General features: G+C 47.5%; 1 protein-coding gene across 6 annotated transcripts in view; it reads left to right on the top strand.

Moving 5' to 3' along the window:
• The window catches only part of CDH13 (cadherin 13), a 1,112,406-nt gene that overhangs the window by 1,077,054 nt on the left and 12,948 nt on the right, over positions 1-22,404 (top strand). For 4 of the 6 annotated variants that reach the window (XM_058279651.1, XM_071209046.1, XM_058279650.2 and 1 more), the window contains 2 exons: positions 12,350-12,583; positions 15,174-15,392. In XM_058279651.1, the coding sequence (XP_058135634.1) occupies positions 12,350-12,583; positions 15,174-15,392 (453 nt within the window). The remainder of the gene's footprint in view (positions 1-12,349; positions 12,584-15,173; positions 15,393-22,404) is intronic. The other 2 variants (XM_058279653.2, XM_058279652.2) reach the window with 1 other exon arrangement.

Genomic DNA, 22,404 nt, shown 5'->3' with positions numbered 1-22,404 from the left:
CCGGCAGCTCCTGCCCAGTCACTTCCAACCCAATCCTTGCGGGCTGTTCAGCTCCCAAGTCCAGCCTCTACTCCTCCTGCCCGATTGCTTCCTCCAAGATCTCCTGGACGGTCCCATTTAGGAGCCCCTGGGCCCCACCCGCCCCACACGAGCCCATTCCTTCCTGTGCTCCCAGCATCCTCTGCTCTTTATCAGAGCCACTCTCCTGCTTAAAGGTCTTCTAACTTCTCACCACCCACACCAAACAGCCACACGGTTCCTCTTCCTAGAACCACCTTCTCCCAGCGTTCTCATTTCTAGCCCATTCCGAGGTCTTCCTTTCTGTGAAACCACTGCCCCGTGCCCCAGGCTTCCGGGGCTTTTTGTCCTCACCTGACTTCCTGCCAATGCCGGTGTGTCTGTTGCTGCCACTCTGCCGGCATTTCCAGGGCAGCCTCCCTGGACTGCGGCCTTCGGGGGCCTCACAACCACTGCCCAGGCCCAGGGAAGAGGCCCCGCCGGCCGCTGCTGACTGGCGGGGAGGCGGGCACCGCCAGGTTTAAACATGGCCTCCAAAGCAATTCTGCCCCTATTTTTTTTTCTTCTTCTCTAAAATCAGTAAAATGGGAACAAAAAGCCAGAAAGCGGAATTTTTCCAGAACGGTTCGGTGTTTTTTTCAGCTTGTCCCTTCTAAAGCAATGTCTGAGTCTGAATTTTGTTGATAATTACTTCAGTTCCACATCAAGTATTACACAAGGAAACCTGACATTATGCCTTCCAAACCTATTTTCCACCAGGATTTTTATCGGTTTGCTATTACATGATTTCAATATATATACTTTCTAAAATGAAACTGGCAAGATCTCTATTAACACAGCACTAAAATGCTTATAAATTAAAAAGCAATGAGATTCTCAGCTTATGGGGCACATGCTAAAGGAGATTTTAAAAGACTGATGCTGAAAAGCTATACTGAATCGACCGTAGAGATAAACGAAACACCGTGAAGAATCACCTTATGGAGAAGAAACCTTGTTCACGCTCACGTTACAGCCAAGGCCAAGGTGACTTTTGAGCCTGCTGGTGGGAAGTGAAGATTTGGTGGCTATTTCCTCACAGATACTTGGCTGAAGTTTCAATGGATCACAGAAACAGACAGGATTCCACCCCCTGCACTATAAACAAGCCTCAAAACTTAGCTGCGAGGGCAGCGTTTGCCAGTAGCCCACTCCTGAACTCTGGCGCCTCGTGAAGGGGCCCGACTTCCCAGTGGGTCTCCCAGTGGGCTTTCCGATGACCTCCCCACTTCCCCGAGGCACTGCCCCAGGCCTCTCGCTGCCCTGGCCAGGGCTTCCTGCGCTAGCCCCGGGCTCCCACATCTCCCCCGATGAGCTAAGGGAGAATTCAACAGTGACACAGCCCCCACCCTCAAAACAGAAGCAGCACAGGGGTGGACGCCCATGGACACGTGAACACATGTGACTAAGTATGGAAAGAGCGACGCATGTTTGGATTTTTCAAAGCAACGTCAAATGAATTTGCACATCTATTAAGCACCTATTGCGTATCTGGACTGAGAACAGTCCTGCTGCTCAGAGCCCAGGGGCCTCAGAAATGGGCTTCCTGTTTGCCCCTCTACCTTTTATTCATGCAGGCAACCTCACGTCACACATTATCCCCCACAAAAACCACTTCCTCTCGGGACTCCCACAGTGCATCCTGAAGACATGCCGCACGCCTCCAGGCCCAGCTCTGGAACGGTCTGGGACCAGCGACTAGGAAATCTGCTTTCCTGGGTTTCCCAGAGGTGGCTTGGGAAAGTCCTCCCTGAGATTCTAAACCTTCTACGAAACCAGCCCATCCAACCGTGACAGTGTCAGGGGCCCTGTTCCCCAAAAGGGGTTCTCCTGGGAGGCACGCGGAGTCTTCTCTTGCTAGTCCAGAGGCACGTGAGAACCTGCTCCTTAGAGTGAACACGGTCACAGCAGCGTCACTCAGAGTCGACAAGAAGGGCAACGACCAGTGCCCACCAACTGGGGAATGGAGAATAAACTGTGGTCCACCCACCCAATGGAATAATGCTACTGGGCAATAAAAAGGAACAAAGTACTAATTCTTGCTACAGCATGGCTGAACTCAAAAGCATTACGTTGACCACAACACAATGTTTTGGAGTTCAGCCATGTTGTAGCAAAACTGGGATTCTACTATAGAACTATTGTGGCTAGTAATGGAAGAAACTGTAGCATTGAGGTGAAGAAATTGGCCACTATAGGTGCTGAGGGCAGGGAGAGGGAAGAAGAGGTATGATATGGGAGCATTTTCGGGACTTGCAGTTGTCCTGAGTGGTATTGCAGGGACTGATGAAGGGCGTTATATATCATGGTATAAGCCACTGAATGGACTTGGGAAGAGTGTGAACTACAATGTAAACTCTAATCCATGTGGTGCAGCAGTGCTCCAAAATGTGTTCGCCGAGTGCGATGAGTGTGCCACAGTGATGGGGGAGGTTGTTGATGTGGGAAGAGTGGGTGGGGTGGGGTGTGGGGTATGTGGGGACCTCTTATATTTTTTAATGTAACATTTTTTGTAATCTATGTATCCTCCAAAAAATACAATAAAAAATTTTAAAAAAACAAAAACATTATGTTGAGTGAAAGAAGGCAGACATAAAAGGTCACATACCTTATGATTCCATTGATAGAAAAGTCCAGAACAGGCAGTTCGAAAGAGACAGACACAGTTGCCAGGGGCTGGGAGTACAGCTGGAGCGTTACTACAGATGGGCCCAAGCATTCTTTCGGGTGTGACACAAACAGAACATTTAGATTGTACTCATGGTTGCACAAATTCTGTAAATTTACTAAAAATCACAGTGTGAAAGAAAGTCCACCTGCCCGGGAGTGGCGCCGCACACATGGAGAGCTGATGCAACAAAAAGAGACACAGATTCCCATGCCACTGACAAGAATAGAAGCAGACGCAGAAGAACACACAGCAAATGGACACAGAGAGCAGAAAACCGGGGGAAGGGGAGAGAAATAAATAAATAGATAAATAAATAAATAAAAATTTAAAGAAAAATCACTAAATCATTGAAATAGAGAAGAGAAATAAAGCAGAATTAGAGAAAATATTTTTAAATCCCTGTATAACTTTTCAGTTTAACATTTCCTTTTCTGATTATTACAGTAATCATGATTATTGTAAAGAAAATTAAAAATGGAGAAAAATATCCTTTTCATTAAACTTAATTACCTGGAGAGAAAATCACTATTTAGATTTTGAGATAATGTCTTCTACTCTTTTCCTAGTGATATATATTTTTTAATTAGGATTATGCTATGTTTTTAGTTATGTCTTGTAATGACAAAATATAAAGTTTATATACACAGCTCGTGAATAATGGAACCTGTCAGAAAACTCTCAGTGCTTTTTGGCTAAGTGAAAATTGTTTGGTCAGGATCCTGAATAAAATAAAGTCCCTGTGATTTAATAAAACCCTGTGTCCCTCGACATCTCCTCTCACAGCATCAGAGCAAAGCCTGAGAGCCCCGAGTGAACAACGCTTCTTTGGGTATTGGCTTCAGTTCTGCAGGCCTTCTGCAAAAAGCGATATATTGTGAGTCATTTCGAGAAGGAAATCATGGGAGACAGCCTTGGCCTCTTCTACCAGTGCCTGATGCCAACCACGAGCGCCTCGGCACTAAACGCTGGGCTCTGCGGTTCCGGCTAAGGTGGAAGGCTCCAGCGCAGGCATCCCAGCCACATCCACGGTACCCGGAGAGCGCGAGGCGTGGGCATGCCGTGGCAAGCAGGCCCCGGCTCCCAAACGGGACGCACTGGTGCTGGAGGGCTGTGGACCAGGCACTCCTTTTCTGGAAAACAAAGGGAGACTAGGAGGTAGGAGTCTCACGCTCCCGGCCCACAGCCCCTCTGGGGAACGTGGACCCTTCAGCAGCAGCTGCTCAGCTTCTCTTCGTGGATCCCACTTCTTGGCAGCCGCATTATCCTGCCTCCGGTACAAGTGGTCCAGCTCTTCCCACTCAACTTGGAGCTGCAATGCCCAGGGACACAGCAGGGAGCCGACCAGCCCGTGTCCAGCTGGGGGCAGCGGCTGGAGAAGTCCCGGCAGGAGAGGGACGGGCAGCTCGGGGCTCCGAGGGAGTGAAGAGGTAGAGTAAACCACCGGCGTGTGGGTGGAGCAGCCTCGGGCTGGGGTGGGACAGGCTGCGGGGCCAATGCCGGGAAGCCGGAGCCCTCCACGGCTCAGCCCTCTAAAGCCAGCGATCGAGTCCCTCAGGTCCAGAGGAAAGCAAAGGGTGACCCCGTCCCCATTTCTTGCCTTTGTCTGACAGCATGAGGGCTGGAAGCAAAATGAATAATCCACCAAGATTTGAACCTTGGAGGGCTCTTCAATCAAAAGTGGCAGGCCCTATAAATTCATGAAGACAGAAAGTAGATTCGAGGTGACCAGGGGCCGCGGGGAAGGGCAGTGGGGACTCACTGCTTAATGGGTCCAGAGTTTCTATTTGGGGTAATGAAAACCGTTCTGGAAATAAATAGCGGTGATGGATATACAACAGTGGGAATATAATTAATGCCATGATTGTACGCTTAAAAATAGTTAAAAGTGGCAAATTTCATGTTCTGTATATATTTATATCTATAAATTTAAATTTTACATTTATATCTTAATACATACCACAATTTTTTAAAGCCGAGCAATAACCTGTGGGGGAGGGGAACGTGTACCAGGAAAAGGAACAGTGGGCACGAGAGCCCCGAGGCAGGCGGGCACGGCCTGGGCGTGCCTGGGGAAGGGGAAGAAGCCGGTGGCTGCAGCTGCTGGGCAGGGAGGAGACTGGAGGGAGCTAAAAGTGACAGGCCCTTGGGGAGCAGGTGTAGCTCAAGGGGTTGAGCACCTGCTTCCCACGTGCAAGGTCCTGGGCTCAATCCCCAGTACCTCCTTAAAAAAAAAAAAACTGCAGGCCCTCTCTGAAAATGGGTTAGAGGGCAAGTCACTATTCCTAAAATTATTTTCGGAAATAATTTTAAATAGGCATTGTTTCCAGATGTCTCTGACTTCAAGTCTTCATCTCCTTGTTTGAAAATGTCTTTTGGTGTGGCTGTGGTTAGGGGGGAATTAAAATAGCACTTTACATCTATTCACACTGCTGCCCAACAGAACTGCCAACCCTACTATACAGAAAGTTTGTCTTGTCAGTGCCACAGGAGGAAAGAGACCCATCCCACCCTGGCAGGGAGCTGGGCTCCTAGCTCGTTTTCCCCACGATAACTGCTACCACAACATCCACTTTGGAGGGGGAAGAGGCTCTTTTTAGCTCGTGAATTTATCTCAAACCTTAAATGTGATGCCTATAAAACTAGCCATGTAGAAAAATAGGCTCCATCTTAAGAAGAGACATAATGGGCAACTGAGTGGCATTCTTAGGAGGAAGGAAAGAGCCAAAGATCAGAAATGGAGAAATGAAGGAAAAGCTACACTAGTCCACTCATGTAAGGAGGAAACAGAGAATCGGCGATGCCAACTCACACACCTGCAGAAGCTGCCGCGGAAGCCACGAGGGTCAGCTGGGAGCACAGGCTCCACCAGAGGCCATTAGGAATTAAAGTAAAAATTGAACACTGTGCATGCCACAACCACAATGTATTCACAAACAAGTTCAATCCAGAGGCCGCCACTGGTTAAAAGAAACTCCCAGTTCCTTACAGCACTGAAGACAGGTGAGCAACCCTCCCGACGTGTGAAGAAGCTCTGATGATAAAGACTTAGCCTATATTTTTTACCAAATGCTTTATGGTGCACTGAGAATCAACCAGGCTTTCAATTTTATCCTACAAGTTAAAATCAAGCGGTGTTTAAAAGAGTCCCATCAAATTGCTTGCAAAATGTGCACAGCACAGCATTTCTGGAGTGCCATGCATTCTTTTCCGGAACCTTCCTTCCATGTATGTATGCTCCCCCCACCTTCCACCCCCATCTCATTTGCCTGCCTCTGCCTAACCTGGATCATCAGAACCAGCTGCCCTGGGGTTTCCAGTCATGCAGCACCAGAGCCTGTCCTTAGGAAAGCCTGTAGCTCCTCCAGCCCCACCTCAAATGCAGGAGGAACACTGGTATCTGGTGATACTCCTGGGGGCTGAGTCCTGGCTCTCACACTGCACCCCAAGTCACCGGGCTCTGAGCCTGAGCTGGGATTTGGCACTGCAGGGCTGGACCCTAGGTTGACTGAGTCACAGGTCACCAGTATCCACAGGGTCCCATTCCTCTAACCAGGCCCCGCTCCCAAGCTTCTCCTTCCTCTCCTCTCCCCTCCCTCTCTAGGGCCACCATAAACGGTGGTGAAAACCAATGTTTAAAGAGCAGATGATAATTTTACAGGACACGCCTATCACTTTGAAAATTCCAGAGACTTAGAAGTTGTCTCCATCACCCTCCCAGGAGCCAGGACAAAGGCCAGAGCCCAAAGGCCTCGTTACACATAAGCCATCTGGTGTCCAGGCTCTGCTCCACTGACCGCTCTAGTCCGAAGATCAGCTTCCATGGAGCCCCACCGCTGCCAACCCTTGGAAGGAGTCACACAACTCCAGGACCACTTTTGGCTCCTTAGTTCTTCCTTCTGCACAGACAATAAGCCCAGAGCCCACCCCAGCCCCCACCCTGGGGACAGCGTCCCAGATAGGTCAGCAGCTCCAGCTAGCATGATGGACATGGGGCTTTAAACACCAGATGATTATTTAAAAGTAATAGCAACCCCAACTCAAGGCCTCGGGACTTGAGTTTGCTCTCATGGTTGGAATGAGAGGCTGCACGCATCAAGTTACGTAATAGGTTTACACTTGCTCCAGCGAAAGGGGCCTAAGACTTGCCAGGTTAATTTGAGCAAGTCCTAACCTGCCTGGGCCCCAGCCTCACCATACATAAAGCTATCTCGACCAGCTGCTCTAAACGTGCCCCTGACCTGGGCTTGGCTGCACTTCTGCTACCTGCAAACCCAGGGGCCTTGACCTTCAGCAGACTCTCAAAGGGGAACACAAGCCAGGCGAAGCCCCACCTGCTGGAAAGGTTCATCTTTAAGAAGCCATTCCAACTCCTAACGCTAGGAAGTCAGAGCCCCTGCGGACACAGATCCTCTCCACCCCAGCAAGCTCACAGGAAGAAGCCGTACTCTTCTAGCTCCATGTCCTGGGAGTTTGCGCAAATTGAGGCTTTTTCCCACTGAAATGGGAAATCGATGAAGAACTGTTAGGCACAGACCTGACCAGGTGTGGTTCTGGTATCTGATTATGCAAAGTGTCCCATGGGCTCCCGGTTGCTGATGGAAAGGGGAAGAAAAGGGGAGGAGGGAGTGTTGCCTGACATCCAGAGAACACCCAGAGGCCCCAGTACTCCGTGGGCCTTGGAAACTGTCAGAGCCAAATGGACTGGTGAGGGAGCGTTACGTTTTGAAGAAGAGGACATTGATTTCCTCCACCCTGTGCAGATAAACCGGGAGAGGCTTTTTCCTGAGGATTTTGGAATGCACCTCGCCACCCAAAGAAACGAGTTCATTTTACTGCCTTCAGAAAAAGACACCGCCAGCCCAGCCTGAGAATAATACATGAGAAATGGAAGACAGCAGGATAATTAAGTTCACAAAGGGCCAGTTCTTACGGCCATATTTCAAATCCTCATAACGCCTTTTCATCCATTCTACCAAATGACTTCGCTTCATGATATATTCAGAGTGGAGAAATATAATGGATTCTTCTGAAATATTCAATTAGTTCAATAAAAAAGAGAAAAATAATTTTTCAATAAAGAAATTCAACCAAATGGCTAAAGCTGACAGTGAAAAACCAACTTCAAAGTAATTATGCATCTCTTTTCAGTTCTTACTCTAACGAACAATGATATGCCACCATTAGAAATAGCCCATCCTTCAGATGATTTATTTATTTGTGTTCCAGGTTTTGCAACACTTATTTGAATGTTTACTCTAACGGCCTTTGGGCGTTGCTGTATTTTAAATTCCCACCAGCTCCACTAAGGGCATAGGCTCTTGCTCTCTGAAAACTCACCCTCAGCTCCCTTCAAATTGCCTTCTTCCCCACTCAGAGAAACTACTCCCCAAAAGGCACCAGTGTACAGCACATATCTGGTAAAGGACTTGTATCCCAAATATATAAGAACTCTTAAAACTTAATCAGAAAGCAACCGAATTACAAAACAGGCAAGAAGATCTGAACAGACATTTCGCTAAAGATGCACAAGTGGCAAGTGAGTGTACAAAAAGCAGCTCAGCCTCAAATGTTATTAAGGAGCTGCTAATTTAAACCACAGTGAGCTACCACGACACACCTATATGGCTAAAATCCAAAACACTGACAACACCAAAGCCTGGCAAGAATGCAGGGCAGCAGAAACTCATTCACTGATGAAGGGAATGCAGAATGGTACAGCCCGTCGGGAAGGCAGCCTGGCAGTACCTTATAAAGCTAAACATAGTCTCACCATACAAGCCAGCAATTACACTCCTGAGTACTTATCCACATAAGCTGAAAAGGGACCACCACACAAAACCCAGCACGTGAATATTTCTAGCCACTTTGTTCATAACCTCAAACTTGAAAACAACCAAGCTGTCCTTCACTAGGTGAATGGATAAACACAATGTGTTATCTCCCAAATGGAATCTTATTTGGGGATAGGCAGAATGAGCTATCAAGCTATGGAGAGATGCACTTTGCTAAGTGAAAGAAGAAAAATCTATACACAGTATGATTTCAACTCTTTGGCACTCTGGAAAAGGAAAAGCTAGAGAGACTGGAAAAATTTCAGTGGTTGCCTAGGGATGAAGGGGGAAGGGAGGGATGAAGGGGTGGAGCCCAGGGCACTTTTAGGACAGTGAAGCCATTCTGTGGGCTACTGTGATGGTGGCTGCATGACAAAGCCCATATAGACAAGCAGACGTGGCTCAACTGAAAGAGCATCTGCCTACCATATGGAGAGTCCAGGGTTCGATCCCCAGGGCCTCCTGACCCATGTGGTAAGCTGGCCCACACACAGTACTGCTGAGCACAAGGAATGCCGTGACATGTAGGGGAGCCCCACGCACAAGGAGTGCGCCCCGCATGGAGAGCCGCCCCGCGTGAAAAAAGCACAGCCTGCCCGGGAGTGGTGCCACACACACGGAGAGCTGACACAGCAAGATAACTCAACAACAAGAGACACAATTTCCCAGTGCCACCTGACAATGCAAGTGGACACAGAGAAAACACAGCAAATGGACACAGAAAGCAGACAATGGGGGGGAAGGGGAGAAAAATAAAAATAAATCTTTAAAAAAAAAAACCCATATAACTACACAACACAGAGTGAACCCCGATATAAACTCTGGCTTTTAGTTCATGAAATGAGCCAATAATAGTTAATCATTTATAACAAACACACCCCCTTGATGCAAGGTGTTAATAATCGAGGCAATAAGGCAGCAGTGGGGGTGGGAGGATGTGGGACTCTATTTCATGCACAATTTTTCTGCTAACCTAAAACTGCTCTATAAAATAGTCTATTTAATTTTTTTAAAAGTTTTTTTAAGCCACCAGTAATGTTCTCCTTGCCAAATCTCATCAGTTCTCCCCTCCTCACCCTTTGGGGCCTGGTTACCACACTTAGCTGCTGATCACTGCCTCCTCTGTCCCACGTTGTCTCCTGTAAAATTATCTGCTCTTTAAACATTGGTTTTCCCAGTTTCTACCTTAGGTCATTCTCTGCATTCACCTCGGGGAACTCCACTCGCCACATTCTAAATCGCCCGTCAGTTGACGACTCCCCACCTCGACCTCAGCCTGGGCATTTCCCTGCGCTCTACGCACTCCCACGCGGTGCCGGAGATTTGCGGGCCACTGGCACACTCCAAGCTGGTCCCACTGTCTTCCCACTCCCCCCTCAGATGCTGCTCTGCCGGCAGCCTCACTCGAAAGCCTAGTCCCCAACGGAAGACACTTCTTTCCTGTTCAAACCACCCGCCTCACAACCCGCTACTGGCCGGTCTCCCCCCCTACGGCTTCCATCTCCTCTCAATGCCTCTGCTGTGTTTCTAGAAATAAGTCAGATCAGATTGTTCCATTTACCCTTGTGGAAATCCTCCGGTGGCTTCCCGCCGTCCACAGAGTGAGCACAGGCTCCTTGTCATGAAAGCAAGGCCCCTGGCGCCTCCGCCCTTCCAGCCTCGCCCCCCGCCCCCCCCCACCAACTTCAGTGCATCCTCCTACCGAGACAGCTCCCAGCTGGCGCCTGGCGGCTCCGCAGGCCTCCAGGGCAAGGCTTGGACAGCAGCTGATCTGAGCCTCTTGAGGCTCCCTGAACCTCTGGCTGGGAGGCTTCTGAGGAGCTGCCCCAAAGGCGTCTCCCCTGGAAGCTGTCACCGGCAGTCTCTTGTGGCCTCCAGGCCAAGCTGCAGCCTGTGAACGCTAACGGCAGCAAGGCGCCGGCCCCCACAGCAGGGTGGGCCCTCGTCCAGGTTGCACCCCGGCTCCCCTGGCTGTGGGGCATCCCTGGGCAAGGGCCACCTTTGCTTTCCATGTGAGCCACAAACCATCTGTGCTGGAAAAGGGCTCCTTGTTTCTTTACCAGCAGAATCTGCCAGGCCTTGCTTTGGCACGGGCACTCTAACCTCAGTCAAGTACTCAGCCCCCTTCAAGCCCCCCTGGGATTCTATAACTGAACTTTCAAATTAATGTGTGGTTCGGAACTAGACTTAGTCCATGTGTCACTCAGCGTTCTCCAGAGAAAGAGCCGACAGGGTCTGTGTGCACATGCGTGTGTCATGTGTATGGACGGATGTACGTAAAGAGATTACTAGGAACTCGCTCGCGGATTGTGGGGTCCGACAAGTCCGAATTTCTGTAGAGCAGGCCAGAGGCTGGAAATTCTGGTGAGTGATGCTGAAGTCTTGAGCCCAAATTCCTGAGGCTGGACACTCAGGGAGGAGGGGAAGGTGAGGTCCTGGGCTGAAGTCCTTCTTCCCAGAGCCCTCGATTCTTTGCATTTAAGTCTCCAACTGACTGATAAGACCCAGCGTGGGATCAAGGTGACTTTCCTTGAGGCCAGGTGATCTCAGATGCTAATTCTACCTACAGAATACCCCCCCAGCACCACCCAGGCAGCCCTGGCCCAAGGACTGACAGCATAACCCAGCCAGGCTAACACAGGAAACGAGCCATCACAGTACAACATGAAATAAGACTGGGCATCCGGGAAATGAGGGGGGAAAACGGAAAACAGAGCCAGCCACTGGAGCAGTGTGGTCACAGGCACATCGAATCCTCTTGGCATTTACTATTTGTGGCCTGCAGAATTGTCCCTAACATTTCTCACACGAGATTAGAAACTGTTCATGAATGGTGTGTCCCAGGAGGATCCAAGGCACAGAGGATCAAAAATGAATGTAGGGAAAGGCAGGGAGTGAATGTAGCTCCATGGTTGAGCACCTGCTTCCCAAGTACGAGGTACTGGGTTCAAGTTCCAGTAACTCCTAAAAAAAAAAATGAATGTAGAGAAAGGCAAACCAAGTTAAGCTGAGTCTCACTAATACCAAACACCTATTCTTTAACTGGACAGGGGATTCTAAGGGCTTCTGAACATAATGTTTCCTAAAATAGAATTTTAAAACCAGGGAGTATTTCCTGAAAAACTAAAAATGGAAGTTTTTAAAAATAAGGCCCAAAGATTATATAATGATTGTGTCGCCATCCTAGGAGCCAACTAGTGATTTCATTTCTCAGAGGCAGCCCACCTCAATAAATCTGCCCTGTCTTGGGGGGTCAGCCACACAAGGCCAATGAGGGACACCCTCAGCCACCTGCGAGCCTTTATCAAAACCCCAGAAGACGACCCCTGAAACAGGTCTTTCTCCTTCAGTCCACTACCTAACTGGGGGATAGCTACTGCAAATACACCGCAGTCTTCTCTCGCAAACTCTGCACCAGCCCTGTACTGCCAATGTCGAATACCTAGATATTTAGATAAATGTTTCATTTAATAAGCAAGAGATATTCCCACCTGTTCTCCCCCCTTCCGATGGCCTTCCTTGTGTTGGGCCAACTTCCATGTTGGTAGCGATCTAAAGGTAAAGTGCTTACACATAAAGAACTTCAATCCAAAGTCTTATGCACACTTAAAGGCTTTGTAAACGACTCAGCTTCACGTGAACTATGTCCTCTCTTATTGGGAATAGATATTGTTAGTCCTGGTTGAAGCTGTTGATAATAGTAAATGTCTGCAACATGGCACAAAGCGCCGTGGAAAGTTAACACTGCCTTGTCCCGGCCGCGTTCTCACTTCTTCCCTTTGTCCCGAAGGCAACCCTCCCGCCACCGGCACTGGGACTCTGCGGATAACCCTGGAAGACGTGAACGACAACGCCCCCTTCATTTACCCCACGGTCGCCGAAGTCTGCGATGACGCCAAAAACCTCAGTGTCGTCATTTTGGGAGCTTCAGATAAGGATCTTCACCCAAATACAGATCCCTTCAAATTTGAAATCCACAAACAGGCCGTTCCCGACAAGGTCTGGAAGATCTCCAAGATCAACAGTGAGTGCGGCTCCCACAGGCCTTGCTCTGGGGACTCCTGCGTACCATAAGTTGCTTAGAGGTTATGAAGGCTTAGGGTGTTCCCACCAGCAGATGAACACAGTGTGTGGAAATGCTGAGTGCCAGCTTCTCAGAAACGCAGCACGCACTCCTCTCCCGCCTTCTTATCTTCCCACAGCGCATGCACAGCGTTGGCTCTTTTGCTAAAGCCGTGGTGCCTGGCTGCTGCCATCCCAGCCCCAAGATTGCGTTTCTTTGTTCTTCCTGAACCTGTCCTCTTTCCGTTCTTTTTTTTTAAGATTTTTTATTTCTTTCTCTACCTTCTCCCTACCCCCCACCCCCAGTTGTCTGCTCTCTGTGTCCATTTGTTGTGTGTTCTTCTGTGACTGCTCCATCCTTAGCAGCAGCACCGGGAATCTGTGTCTCTCTTTGTTGCATCATCTTGCTGTGTCAGCTCTCCGTGTGTGCGACGCCATTCCTGGGCAGGCTGCACTTTTTTCGTGTGGGGCGACTCTCCTTGGGGCCGCACTCCTTGCATGTGGGGCTCCCCTACGCGGGGGACACCCCTGCGTGGCACGGCACTCCTTGCGCGCATCAGCACTGCGCATGGGCCAGCTCCACACGGGTCAAGGACGCCCGGGGTTTGAACCCTGGACCTCCCACGTGGTAGATGGACGCCCTATCCATTGGGCCAACTCTGCTCCCCCCCTTTCCTTTCAATCAAACTCCACAGCCTCTTCCTCTGCGACTAGCCTGCTCGGCGTCTCTCTTGGGGCACTTTCCACGTCCACTTCCACCAGCATGTAGGTGAGCCTGCCCGGGTGCGCTACTTCCATAAAAGTCTAAAAAGAGAGGCGCTGGTATAACCACCTTCAGAACTCCTTCAGCCTCCCCTCCCTCTTCCCCTCAGGACGAGACCTCCTCCCCACACCCGACTCAACCCTCACAGCAGTCCTGGCTTCTTCTCTCAGGTCCATGGCTTTTGTCCTTGATTTGCCAACTTCTCCCACGTGTCCTTTTCCTCATTTCTGAAACATGCTGGAACTTTCCTTTCCACCAGTCTTTTCATGTGGCCAAGTAAAATTCAAAACTTGGGCTAACATTTATCATCTGCCCTACTGAGACTAAAATATCAAGGTATTGATTTATAAAGTGTCCTTAAATCTACAATGCCCTGCCCACTTTCCTCCCCATGGCAAATGTGAACTACTAGATTCACCTTGATTTCCAATAAAGCTCTCCCCCGCCAAAAAAAAAAAAACTCACAAACTAGATAGCACACTCTGTCTTCAATAATGAATTTATCCGGTATTGACTTAGCTTGCTTTCTTCTTACATCCATGGTGGAGTTTTTAAGGGGGTGGGGAATTACCCATTTCATTACGTTTTGAAATGTATTGTACAACTGTGCATAAAATTTTCCATTAAAAAATCTCATATCTATTGTTATGGCCCTATCCCATATCTTATTTTATTAGTGCCCTTCTCTTATTATTGATTCTATTTGCCTGTTTTGTCTATTTTATTGCTTTTTTAAAGAATGACTTCTATTACACTGAATATTTTTAATTAAAACAGCCCTTCTCTTGTTTGAGGGGTTAGTGTTTCATTTGCTAGTTCTTATGTCTGTAGGAGCTGATTTGAATAATCATCACCAGTTCTTTCCAACTGGAACTTTCTCCTTCAAGAGTTCCTCTTTTTCTTGAAGATCTGAAAATGTTTTTTGAGTTAATCTTCCATCTCACTGCAGTGATTATCTTCTTTGATCATTTCTGCTGCCACCACCGTCTTGTGATGATAATTCTTCATCTGTTTTTGTTTTCTCATCAGGCCCTTTGTTTCTCTGCCTGATTTTATTTAATAGATAAGAGGTCTTCTAAACCCTTTTTGTTGTTCCCTAATTTTTTTTCAAATACATAACAATGTTTGTGCCCAGGAAAAGTCAATTAAAAAAAAAAAAAAGTTCCTAGTCATCTGAGTGACTGAAAAGACTACGGCCTGGAGTTCAAGAGCAGCCCAGTGGGCTGGTTAATGGCAGATAATCCCACCAAACCTGGGATTAGGAAAGAGGAAGGGATGCGCAAAGACCCAAGCTCCTTTTGTGGTTCCTATGGAAACCCAGAGCTGTGGGCTGAGGCTTGGTAAAGACATGAACCACAGAGCCCACCTCTGTGGCCACACTTGGGGGTCCTGCCCATGATGAGATAGAAAAAACCGGTTTCTAGTTATTGAAAGTGATCTTTGTCAAGGTTGCTTTACAGGGGTGAGAGGTTTGCAGGCACAAGTTCTTGGCACTCATTGATCTTCTCAAAAGTGAAATTACTTATAGTATCGCTGAATCCTGGAAGTCTCTGAGATGATGGAAATGTTCTATATCTGCACTGAAATGAAAGCTGCTAGCCATGGGTACTTGTCACAGAGGAAGTGAATCTTTAATTCAAGTTATTGTTAATGCATTTAAATCTAAACCTTCACATGGTGGTAAATTAAAACTCAATGCCTGTCTTGTGTGCTTGTAGTTGCCAAAACCTCACCCTTTTACTTGGAAAAGTCTCATCCGCTCTCACGAAGGCCGTCCTTGTCTTCACAGATACGCACGCCCTGGTGAGCCTTCTGCAAAATCTGAACAAAGCAAACTACAACCTGCCCATCATGGTGACAGATTCAGGGAAACCACCCATGACGAACGTCACAGACCTCAGGGTGCAAGTGTGCTCCTGCAAGAATTCCAAAGTGGACTGCAATGCAGCGGGGGCCCTGCGCTCCAGCACAGTCTCCCTCCTGCTCATCACGCTCTTCAGTGTAGCTTGTAAGTTGGCCTAACATCAGCGTGTGCACAAGTAGGAAAGCCTAACTTCACCAGGTCACTGAAGCCATTTTTTTCCCATATATCTTTCCAAGAAAATTTACCCCAGGGGAAAAGTTCATCTTTGGTTTATGTCGATAAGAGAGAAATTTTTACATTTGAAGTACTCCAACTCATGTTCAGAGGCACCTTAACCCCTGCCAGCCAATCTGAGGAACTGTGCAAAGTCATTCATTGCTGTTCTGCAAAATGGGTGATAAGCAAAACTTCCTACAGATGTCACTGAACTTGAGTGAATAAAAACGTGTCCAAATTGGTTAAATGGTCGACTGGAGTACAATTTCTATTTGCAAACTGTCAGAATATCTTTTTCAAGTTTAAAGTAGATGCCTTGCCTTTCTAAGACTCATGGTAATTCATAGATAGAAGTTAGGCCTTAGGGAAAATGATAAATGCAGGATTCAGTTATTCTTTCTCTGACTGGTAGGAATGACTATAATATATGAAATATTATGTTTACTTGATGAATTATTATGCTGAGTAAATATAAATAAGAAAATGAAAAAAAAATGTGTATCAAATAGTTCCTATTTATGGAATATTAGCCCAGTTTTGAGTTTTTTCTTCATTGTTGTTTTTTTTTTTAATATTTAGATTAAAAATATAGGGTATTCCCATAAGCCCCTCCCCACACCACCCATATTTATCCACATTAACAACATCCTTCATTAGTGTGGTACATTCATCCCAATTGATGAACACATTTTGGAACATTGCCACTAAGCATGGATTATAGTTTACATTGTAGTTTACACTCTCTCCCACATAATTCTGTAGGTTATGGCAAGATATATAATGGCCTGTATCTGTCATTGCAGTGTCATTCAGGACAATTTCCAGGTCCTGAAAATGCCCCCATATTACACCTGTTTTCCCTCGCCCTGCCCTCAGAACCTTTAGTGGCCACTGCCTCCACATCACTGATATAATTTCTTCCACTGCTAGAATCACAGTAAGTCTATAGTAGAATACCAGTAAGTCCATAGTTCACTCCCAAGTCCTGAGGATTCTGGGATGGTGAAGTCCACTCCACTTCTAATTGAGAGGGTTAGCCCAGTTTTAACCTAAAGCCTTTTGATCTTGATATTTACATTCTAAGAAAGTGCTGGTATAATTGTGGATTAGAAAATGGAAGAAATGAAGGTAAGAAAAATAGATGTTATGACTGCAGTGGTAACAGCGTTAAGCGGGGTCACCAGGGAAGCCCACGTGCCAATACCAGACACAAGGCCCCAGGTGCAAGGCCCCAAGCCAGGCCTCTGGACAGAACGGAGGAGGAGACCTTCCGGGGCCTCGCTGGCCCTCTGCACAGCGCCTTTCTGAAATTGAACGTGTCGTCTTCCTCTCCAAACCTGTGCCTCTGCTGATGGTACCACCAGCCTCTGAGCCTGACTCTCTCCACTCTTCCAGCCACTGAGCTGACGGGAGCCTGACACCCAGGACCTCCAGCCTCCCCACCTCCCCTTCCCACTCCAGTCCTCCTTGTCACTTGCCTTGATTATCTCACTGGCTTGCTAAATATAACTCTGCGTGAGAATCGAAGGAAAAACACACGATGGAAGCCAAGAGGCCTCCCATTGGAGGGCCGCCATCTTCTCTGTAAAGTAGGAAGCAATTTCATCTGCAGAGGCTAAAGGGATGGAGCTGGGATTGAGGACTGGGAAGAAATTAGGCGAGACTCTAAAAGGGCAAATAATCAGGCTTCACAAGAGAGGGATATGAGAGCAGGAGGGTCCTGAGGAGGCTGGATACCATGAATCATGCCCAGGAGTCACCTGCCATTTCCTTCATGAGCACACAACCCTGGGTGGCCCTGGGTGGCAGATCGCTGCAGGATGTCATCGTTGTGCAAGATCAGCTGGGGAGATGGGAGGGGACCTAAACTCGGAATGCAGAGCAGACTCCCAGGGAACCTTTTAAACGTTGACCTATTCAGTCCTGGCCCAAGCCCAGCCAAAACCTTCTCCCTGGAGGAGTGGCTCAGACACGCGTCCGTTAGGAGGCCCCTGACGCCCTGGGAGCTCGGGACCATCAAGGAGAGGGGTTCTAGGCATCCTGACAGCATGCTCGGTTCCAGGTCCACTTGTGAACATGTCAGTGGGAACAAGGAGGAAGAGGAGGGTGAATTTCAGAGTACAAATGTGAAGCCATTTCATGCTGACGATGTTGGAAGACTCCAATCCAGTAAGATGATAGAACACCCCCAGGTGAGGGGGCCCAGAGCAGCAGGTTCCAGAAGGTCTTCAGAAGCTTCCAGCACTGAAGCATGCGCATGACAGAACGGTGAATTCAGTTTCACAAAGAAGAGAAAGCAGCTAGAAGAAGTTTGCGACAGTTCGCTGACGCTACCTTTTGTTCTGCGCTGCCTGTCGTCCTTGAGTTACACGGCTGTCACGAGGGATAAAAGCAAACAGCTCATTTGGTTCCTAAATGCTGGAGTATATCAGAACCACGAAGGAAACATTTAAAATACAAATGCCTGGCTCTTCCCCTGGAGCTTCTGATCAGTGTGTGTGGATGAGGATCTGAAGTGGGGAAAAAGGGAATGGCTGGGTACAAAGAAATACATATTCCTCCTTCGCTCCCCTCCACTTCCTCCCCTCTTCAGGAAGTAAAACAGCATGGCTAAAGGTGAGACTACTGCGTTCCTCGCCTTTCTATTTCCAACCCTCACTCCCCAGAGACAAGAGCTATCCTAAATCAGTGTGTACCCAACACCTTGTTTTATACCTTTCCTATATGCACACGCACAGAGACACATACACAGACACACACAGCACATAGTTCTATTTCGAGTAGTCTGTAAAATTTCATGGAATTCCTGTTATATCGGGTAGAACGTATTGCAACCCGCTTTTCTTCCTGCTCCACGTGACATTTCCAAGGCCCGCCCGTGCTGCCCTAGTTCAGGGGTCAGCAAACTTTGTCTGAAAAGGATCAGACGGTAAATATTTGGGGCTTTGTGGGCCACATCTGGTCTCTGTCACAACTGCTTCTTTACGGTTTTTGTTATTTGCCGATGTTGTCATTTTTTTAACCACCCTTTAAAAATGGGAAAACCATTCCTTGTCTGTGGGCCGTACAGACTTGGAATATCTGGCATCTCGATTTTCCAGCAGCTTCGCCAGCTTCTCAAGGGAGCCCTGCCTGGGCTGCCCGCTCGGGAGCCTCTGCTCTAGAGACAAATCTTCCACAGGGCCGCAGGGACAATTAGAACCCACACCTCCCAGGAGCCGGAAAAACTAGGGGGCAGTCCTGTCGGCCTGACTGTCAAGGAGTAAAAGCTCAGGCGTGTGTGTGTGCACGCACGTGTTGAGCAGCGGCGGCACACGCCGCCCTCCGGACCCCAAGTGCACGCCCTCCAAGCACAGCCAGCCCGGCTCCCCACGGCTACCCTCTGAAGAGCCGACGCCAGCTGGAAGCCTCTGCTGGCCGAGACGCTGACATCCAGGGCCGCCCGACCCCCTGGCTCCGCCTCCCAGAAGCAGAGGCCTCTGCACCCAGGCCTCACCTTCACCCATCGATTTATAAGAGACACGGCCACTGGTACCATCCCACACTCTAAATAGCAGGAAGCCTTACCTTGCCCTCAGCCTCAAAGGACATGGAAATAGATGTGTCAGTATTTTCTCCTTACCCACGGGGACTGCCTTGTGCTCCCGACTCGGGAGACCCCTGACCTACACACATCAAAATAATATCGCTGATTAAAGACAGGTGCAGAAAGTGGATAAAATGGAAAATTCTATGCTGTATATATGCTAGCACCGCAACAAAAAAGACAGAGGCATTTGAACTCTGTCTGAGATCCGCAATGTGCCGATATGATCTCACCTAAAGGGAGGGATCCTCTCCAGAACCGCGGTGATCCCGCTGCCGGGCTCCTGTGGAAGGAGCCAAGCCCATTCTCATAAAGGAGCTTTGGCTCTCCCCACGGAGCAGGCGAGGTACTCAGTCAACCGTCTAAAGTTCTGTGACTATAAAACAGGTAGTTTCAGCCCAAAAGTCAGTTAAGAACAGGTGTTACCACTAACCCACTTGACTTCAAAACGCATCTCAGCCTGGCCCCACACAGAAGCAGCTGTTTCTTAGTATTGTTCAATGAAGCAGGAGTGATGCCTGCCGAGCACAGCGGTTTTTGTTTTCTTATATACCTAACCCAAGGTGTTCTTCCTAGTAAAAAGGGCCCTGTGAGAAAATGGGTTGAAACAAGGAGGAGTGAGTTACCAGGGAGCCCATGGCTGGATGCTCTCTCACCGCAGCCAGCCTCCCCGTGTGCCACCGTTACACCCCATGGCAAGAAGCTGCATAGAAATGGGCCAAAACCCTTAGCAAGGGAGGGTTTGTTCTGTGAAAGCACGAAGTCAGAGTTTTAAGTCTGAGGGTAAGGTAACATCCCAACCCAACCATAGTCCTTGAAAGAATTTGGGGGACAAGGAAGTAACCTGGTAGAATCTATTTGATGTTTCTTTAAAGTAGGATGAAAAGCCTACAGCATCCAGCCCAAAAACATCCAGTCTGTTTTTGTAAATAAAGTTTTATTGGAGCACAGCCACATCCATTCATTTATGTATCATCTGGGGCTGTTTTCTGTTACACTGGCGGAGTCGTAGTAGTCAAGTCGTTTTTACAGAAGCCATATGGACCACAAAGCCAAAAATATTTACTACCTGACCCTTTATAGAAAAAGTTCGCCAACTCCCACTTTAAAGTTTGTGATATAGGAGCAGAAGTTTGCATCCGTTGTAGTTTCCCAGCTGCTAAAACCAGTATCCTTCGATGAGTTGGCTTAAACAACAGGAGTTTATTGGCCGGCAGTTTTGAGGCTAGAAGTCCAAATTCAAGGCAGCAGCAAGGCGATGCTTTCTCCCCAAGGTCTGCAGCCTTCTGGGGCTCGCTGCGCACAATTCTTGGTCTTGGCTTTTCTGTCACGTGGTGCTGCATCCGCTCTCCTCTGGGCTGTATAGACTTCCGGCTTCTTCCGTGGCTTTCCCTCCAAGGCCTTCTCTAGAGGGCTCCAGCAATAGGATAAAGGCCCATCCTAATTCGGTAGGGTCACTTCACACCTAAACTAAAAATAACTTCTCCCAGAGGTCCTACTGCCACTGGGTTCACACCCCCTGGAATGCATTACAATTAGGAACAGGTTCTTCGAGGTAGTGATTCCATCCAGGACAGCATCGTAAAATAACAGAAGGAAACATGCACTTTTTCCTCACCTCAAATGATATTCAGATTCAAGCAGACCTGCACGCACTGAAACCCTGAGGCTCGGCAGCTTTGCTCTGTTTTCCTTGTTGGTCTGGTGACTTTATCCCATTTTATAGGTGAGAAAACGGATGTTCAGAAAGGTTCCAAGTTAGTGAGGCCAGAATTCAACATTAGACTGCCTCCTTTATGGCAAAAGATAATAAAGGCATTCCAATTTATTATGACAGTGGAGACAGTTTTATTCCCATTGAGAGCTGAAGTGAGGGATCTGCGCTTCCTTCTCTGCCATTTAAAATAAAGGAAATAAAACTAATGACATTGAAAGCAATAAAAAAATGTAAATGAAATTCTTTTTACTGCCAACTTTGTTGTTTAAATTACGTGTTGATGATCTTGAGGGGACACAGGATGCCCCCCCAGGTCCCCCCAGTGAAGCCGCCAGCATTGCCAGCGGAGGGCAGTGGTTTTCACAGTGAAAACTCAAGGTGGAAACTTGTCCCGGAACCATTTTTGACCATTGCATTAGGCTTACTCAATCAGCAGTAGCAAGACCCTGAAAGAGCAAACTGGATGAAACACTGGCACAAGTACAAACTAAATATCTCTTGAAGATAGTGACAATGAAGGAAGTTTAAAGAGATGGCCAAGATGAACAAACGACAGCCACTGAGAATGTTAATTTTTTATTACAGTGTCACTTAAAATTCCCCCATTTTAACTGGCCAGTTAGATGGATTGGGGGAGCTGTATGCAATTGTGTAGCCACACCGCAGCGAAGACTCATGTTCCTTATGGCCCTTTGCTGCCCATCCCCTCCCATGTCTAGGCCTCAACTGATCTGCTCTGAGTGGCATTTCGCCTTTTCTAGAATTTCATATAAATGTAATCATACAGTCCATGCTATTGACGGTATGGATATTTTATTCACTTTTATTACTGAGTCGTATTCCATCAAACAGTTACACTGCAATTTGTTTATCCAGGCACCCATCAGTGGATGTTTGAGCTGCTTCTAGTCTTTGGCTGCTATAAATTATGCTAAGAACCTGCACATATGAGTCTTTGTGTGGAGTTTATGTTTTCTATTCTTTGGGGTAAATGTCTAGGCACAAAATGGCTGGGTCATGTAAGTGTAGGTTTAACTTTATACAATACTTTCCAAACTGGCTCTACCAAGTTGCATTCCACAGAGAACTCCAGCTGCCCCAGATTCTCACCAACATGTGCTAGTGTCAGTATTTTCCATTTTACCCATTCTAGCCTATCTCACTGTGGTTTTAACATTCATTTCTCTCTAAAGATGTTCGGCATATTTTTAAGTGTTTATTAGCCATCTGAAAAGTTTGTTCAAATATTTTGCCCATTTTTAATTGGCTTGTCTTTGTATTTTTGAGTTGTAGAGTTCTTTGTGTATTCTAAGCACATGTCTTTTATCAGATATGTTTTACAATTATTTTCACCCAATTTGTGGCTTACCACTTTTTTTTTTCTTCACTGAGCCTTTCAAAGGGCAAAATGTTTAATCCTGAGGTCCATTTTCTTTTGTAGTTTGTGTGCTTTTTGAGACCTGGCCAAGAAATCTTTTACTCTATGATGCATTTCAAGTTAATTTTTGTGTATGGTATGAGGTAAGGGTTAAGGTTCATTTTTTTCCCCAAACAGATATCCAGCTGCTCCAGTAGTACTCATTCTGAAGACTATTTTTTCCCTAGATCCTCAATTGACTGTTTAAGGGTGGGTCTCT

This window comes from Dasypus novemcinctus, chromosome 18 (assembly GCF_030445035.2).
Source record: "Dasypus novemcinctus isolate mDasNov1 chromosome 18, mDasNov1.1.hap2, whole genome shotgun sequence".
Taxonomy (NCBI): Eukaryota; Metazoa; Chordata; class Mammalia; order Cingulata; family Dasypodidae; genus Dasypus; species Dasypus novemcinctus.
Note: the sequence above shows the minus strand (reverse complement) of the source record. Positions and strands in the feature narration are given on the sequence as shown.